Source organism: Micropterus salmoides, unplaced genomic scaffold (assembly GCF_014851395.1).
Source record: "Micropterus salmoides isolate LMB-PRFRI ecotype aquatic unplaced genomic scaffold, ASM1485139v1 Ms_hic_scaffold_13, whole genome shotgun sequence".
NCBI classification, from domain to species: domain Eukaryota; kingdom Metazoa; phylum Chordata; class Actinopteri; order Centrarchiformes; family Centrarchidae; genus Micropterus; species Micropterus salmoides.
The window spans coordinates 1,813,890-1,819,889 of NW_024040374.1; the positions used below are offsets into that span (position 1 = coordinate 1,813,890).

General features: G+C 38.2%; 1 protein-coding gene across 1 annotated transcript; it reads left to right on the forward strand.

Annotated features, from left to right (window-relative positions):
- The first annotated feature begins 150 nt into the window (after positions 1-150).
- On the forward strand, positions 151-5,029 carry LOC119900235. The gene is made up of 5 exons (XM_038715027.1): positions 151-555; positions 926-1,027; positions 1,132-1,299; positions 1,450-1,566; positions 4,233-5,029. The coding sequence occupies exons 1-5, from the start codon at positions 504-506 to the stop codon at positions 4,463-4,465; spliced, it is 672 nt and encodes a 223-aa protein (XP_038570955.1). The 5' UTR covers positions 151-503; the 3' UTR covers positions 4,466-5,029.
- The last annotated feature ends 971 nt before the right edge of the window (positions 5,030-6,000 follow it).

Consider the following 6,000-nt stretch of genomic DNA (forward strand, 5'->3'; position numbering starts at 1 on the left):
CTTCCAACACTGCCAAATATTAAATTTAAAAGATTTACTAAAAGTATTATCATCATTATGTACTTCAGTATCAAACGTGAAAGTATGAAACTCTTTATGCAGAATGGTTTCTGTCAGTCTTATAAGTAAAAACACATACTTCATAGGATATTATCAAAAATATTGTTAAATGAATTGCTGTGGCATTAAGATGTCAGCTTCCATTCAAGGTAGTAATTTCTTTAAAAGTCTAGTACTTTTCAGTGAAATACATTAACAAACTGCATTTAAGCCACACTCAGATTTGATAACAACTTTGTCATCCTGTCATCTTCATGACATGCAATATTTAAATTTTGTAACCCGGAAAAAGCCAACAGGGTTTTCTTGAAATGATTACGCTGTTAAAATGGGAACACCCGATCCATGATGTATGCATGTATTCAACATCTGTGCAGTATATATAAAAGGTGCAGTATCAACATCACCACAGAAAACTGATCCACAGTACTTACCTGATCATCATGATGAAGCTGATCCTTTCTCTGACTCTCATCTGGGCGCTCTCCAGCACAGGTAACTCCACTGATTATCACATTAGAGTTTCTGCAGGGAGCAAAATTTAAAGGTTTGAAGACGTTAATTTTGTCTGAAAGCTTTTTTTTATTGAAAAGATTAAAAATCTTAATATTAACAGATTATTATTTTTAAATTAACCAGATCCGAAACTTTTAGACTTTATTGATCCTACTGAAAAAAGATTGGAAAGAACTACTGTTTGTAACAGCCATTGTGTCTTTTTAAATGCTTCTGCACAACAAGAAGAAAAACATGTTTCAACATTTATAGATCATCAAAACCTGTAACCCTAAACTCATCAGACGTTTGATTTGACATTTGACTTGTGATGTGATCACTGAGTTGACAGTTTTTCTCCCCATTGCAGCTGGAGCCCTTCAGTGTCTACGCTGCACAAATCCAGACTGTTCAACCACAGTAACATCAACATGTTCTTCAGAGACCATGTGTACAACAGCTTTGATTCAAAGTAATGTTTTCTTCATGTGATCTCTTACTTTTCAGTGAAATAAATTTAATGCCAGTTATGTGTTCTGACTTCCAACATTAACAAACTGCACTTTGATTTTGTAGCCCCTTCATTTGGAGTTACAGTCCCGCAAATCATCAAGGCGTGTGCACCATCCTCCGTGTGTCCAGCTACAGGCTCTCAGGCATTTTCATTTAACGCGGGTCTTGTGCAGATAGTTGCATCTCTTCAGTGCTGCAACACAGATAACTGCAACGCAGACAATGTACCTAGTAAGTCCAAATTGATAAGTAGCTCATTTAATTTAAGAGACAAAATAAAAAACAGAACAAAGGACGCTGGCATCCTGCGTTCTACTTTCACTTTGTGACACAAATGTTTTCTCTTCCTCAAATGAATGATGATGTTCTTTTCTGTTTCAGAGCCTGTTCCTCAGCCAAACAGCCTAAAGTGTTTCACTTGTGACCCCCTCATTTCTCACTGCAACTCATCTCAATTACAATGTAAGGGAGTGGAGGACCGCTGCTTTAAATTGAATGGTGAGTCTTTCTGATAAATAATTGAACATAGTTTGTCTCCACATGGGTTGTGAGGTAATTGCGAGGTGTGGAAAAAGTTGAGATATTTGTACTTTTACTTAAATTTTTGTTATATTTTATGTTATACATCTAATTAATTACATTTCAGAGGTAATTATTGTACTTTCACTGAACTACATTTGTATGACAGCTATTGTGGCCAGTTACTTTACAGATTAAGATTTTATGACAGATTATTTTACAAGAACGTTATAGATCCAACAAGCCCACAGTAGGTAAAGTAGTACTAATATAAGGATGCTTTCACACCTGGACCTTTTTATTTTGTTCCCGGAACTTTGAATTAAATTTGAATACATCACATGTGTTCACACCGCATTATTGTAAAGCATCACCATCGATCTCCTGGCCCTGTATGCTCCACCGCCCCATTGCGCTGTGCCGGTTTGTGAACTGATTTCTTCTTCTCTTAATAGCGGATTTGCCGTGATATTTCTCTCGCTTCCGGGCTTCCCCTGGTAACCCCGTGTTTTACGTCATACCGCTATGAGCTGTGGACAATTCCCTCAGCCAAAGTCTGCAGAAATGCGGACTTACGAAAAGGGTCTATAAAGGGCTCAAAATGTCCGCGAGAGAGCCCTCGCGCACTTGACGATTTGACAGTGGGACGGCCCTGAGCCCTCACGGACTTCCCGGGAACGCGCCTCAAAGTCTGTGAGTGTGTGAGCGGGGACATTGGGATCTGGCTCGTATGGGGTTACCTGGGGAAGCCAGGAAGCGAGAGAAATATCACGGCAAATCCGCTATTAAGAGAAGAAGAAAATAGTAAACGAACAAGCATAGACACCAACGCTGATGTCAAAATGGTTTAAAGTTTTCTTAACTTAAGATGCTGCATAGAACACATTAAGTCAGAGGAATGCAACCATCATATGACACACTTAGTTTATTCAACTGTTTATTTTAGTTTTTGCTTGGTGATGCTGTTTGACTATAGTGTATTAATTAATTACAAATATATATTGACATTTAGGCTACCTCTCCTCCACTCTGTAGGACAAGAGCCTGCAGGACTTAAAAATAAGGCAAAAACATAAAATAAAAAGTGTGCAACGTGTTTCAGCGTCGTCAAGGTAACGTGATAAAGTGGCAAAGGGCTGTCCCGTTCCTGTTTACAGCATTTTGAGCCCTCACAGCCTCTTGCACTCAATCGCTTTCCAAGTGACGTCGGTAAAGTCTGACAGGGTTCAGGGCTTAGGGGGGACATTGGGATTGGGCCCACCTCTTCTGAGCTATCTCAGGTCGTTGTTTTGTTCCTGTTCAGAGTGTGATTGTTGTGTTCACATATTACCAAACGAACCGAGCCAAAGGGGAAACGCCCCCTTGCCTGAGAGCGGCACTGCATTATATTCTGTCATGGTTTTAAATTTTGAATTGTCACCTGCCACCTAAATTTTGTTTCTTTTACATAAATAAAAACATTTCCACCATACATTGGTTCTGAAAAATTCACCAGAACACAGGAAATGAAGTGTTCTTAGTGAATTTTCATATAATTCAGCATTGGAGAGTTCTTAAAAATAGCGTTAAAATCTCGTCTCGTTCTCGTGAACCCAATCACGTGTCTCGTCTCGTGAGCCAAGTGTCTCGTAAATGCTTAACCGTGTAAATTTGAATGAATCGACTAAAGTAACACAGATCAAAATCCCATCCTTTCTTTACTGAACACTTCTGTGTTTTGGCGCTTCAGCCTGCTCTGTTGTTGCAGTGCTGCGCTCCTGTACCACAGCTTGGCTCTACACTTCGAGCATTTTGCTGCAAATGCAAAGAAAATTTGTGTGATCAGTTAAAGACTTTAACCGCTCTTTAAGTGAGGTAATAAAAATAACATGTTCAACTGCCGACTTGTGTCTATATTGCCTACCCTCTCCAAGGTACAGGAAAGAATTGTTTAGTAATCTAATCAAAAAAACTAATATTCTTGTCCCATTACAGTACTTTAGAAAATATAACACCACATGTATGACGAGTCTCGCTATTGATGGAGGTGACTGCGGAGTTGGAATCTTCCTTGATTTATCAAAAGCATTTGACACTATTGACTTTGAAATTCTTCTCAGCAACCTTCAAAATGACTATGGTGGATACATGACTTTAATGCATGCAGTTACCTTTAAATACAAACAAAACAAATTACAAAATCTTCCATTCGAATAGAAATTGAAATAACATTGACCATGTTTGTGTCAAAATAAATGGTAGAGCTATTGAGAGAGTGAAGTCCACCAAATTCCTGGGATACATATCGATGTGTTTATGAACTGATGAAAAAAATTTCCAAATATGTTATTTTTCAAATTGAGACATTTTCTTCCATTCAAAGCAATCGTAACTTTATACAGGTCTTTATTTGAGCCTCACCTAAATTACTGTAATGTCACATAGTGCGATACTTGTTGGAGTTACCCAATGAAAGGACAGATTTTACAGAGGAAAGTAATACGTGCCAATTAAAGGACTTTGATGGGAATCAGGACCAAAAACATGTAATGGTGTGATTGTACATCGTGACATTGTTACTTGTGTGAAGGATCTGAATACTTCCTGAAGTTACTTAACAAAAAATAATGTATCTATAGTAAAACATTGTTTTTTTTTATCTTCAGTGACAATTGGAGGCAATACTTCTCCATTCTCTGGTTGTGCATCTGCAAACCTGTGTGCACTTGGTGCCAACCTGAGTAGCCTACCTCTCTTGCAAGGTTTTGGTAACATCAGTACACCCTCCTGCTGTGGGACCAGTTTGTGTAATGCTGTTACAACAACTGCCAGTGACGCCGGCTGTATGAGTCTGCTGCTGGGAGTCCTCATCTTTACCCTCCGTTTTTTTGAAGCCTAATTTTGGGTTTACTTGGCAGTTAGTGGGGCTTTGTGGGACACAAAGGCAGCAATGAAATAGACACACAAACACACATGTACAAACAACAGAGGGGATACTACCTTTTTCATGGCTTTAATTTACTGGGTACATACTCAAACGAAATAATAGATTTCTTAATCAAATCTAATTGAATGCTGTAACATTATATTAAATTTGAGGTTTTGTAGCAAATTGTACAATTATATTACTCCATTTTAGAAAAATACGAATCTTTGATATTAATGTAAGACTCAATATGAGAAGGATTGTTGACACTCTTTATTATTGTTTAACCTTTTTTGTATCTTATTATCAATTTTATGGATCTTGATCTGCAGTATTTCCTCTGTCTTTATCTGTCTTATATTTATCTACTATGTTGTTAAGCAACAATACACCAAAACAAATTCTTTGTATGTTAACCGACTTACCAATAAAGCTGCTTTAATTTAAACAAAATATGCTCTGATATTGTCACAGTACAGGTGCAGAATTCAAATCTAATTGCCAGTCAGCAGTGTTGGGCAGTAACGCTTTACTCAGTAACTCGTTAAGCCTACTGTGATTGGTGGATTATGTCTCTGCTCAGCAGCGGATTGGTGGCTGCAGATCCAGCTGATGGTAAATGATTGGCTAAATAAACTGGAAAGGCTCGTGATCAGGGGGGATAGTGCTGAATTGGTTAAGCAGTTATTTAAAAGACAGGAAACAATTTGTGAAGTTGGGAGATTACACATCTGAATGTGTGGACATTGCGTGTGGTGTCCCCCAGGGGTCAGTGTTGGGACCAAAATTATTTATCCTCTACATAAACGACATGTAAAGTATCTGATCTACTCAAATTTGTATTATTTGCAGACGACACAAACATCTTTTAGTTCTGGTCAGAATTTACAGCAACTCCTGGACTGACTCCTGGTTTGACACAAATAAGTTAACATTAAATTTGAACAACACTAAATTCATGACATGTGGCAATTGTAAATCAATCAATCAAGTTCAGTTACAGATCAAGGGTATTAATATAGAAAGAGTGTATGAAATGAAAGTCCTTGGAGTGATTATAGATGACAAGATTTGCTGGAAATCTCACATAAAACATATCTAAACAAAACCGTCTTTAAGTGTTTCAGTCCTGGCTAAAGCTAAGCACGTTCTAGATTACAGATCACTCCACATTTTGTATTGTTCACTGGTGTTACCGTATTTAAATTACTGTGTAGAGGTTTGGGTACCAGCATCTGTCTTAGTGTGTTCTTGGGTTTAAAACACACAGATGTTGTTTGTTGAAAATCCTCCTGAGTTTCTTGCACAAGCTAGGGGTCATAAGAACACTACACCACAGAGCGGAAAACACACCAACAAGCGCCCAAGCCAGAGAGAAGGAACAGAACCACCTGAAGGGGGCACTTACAGCCTGTGGATACCCTAAATGGACCTTTGTGAAAACAGCCACAAGATCCAAGAAGAACAAAACTACAGGGGAGGAGGAAAAGAAGGTCAAACGCAACAAC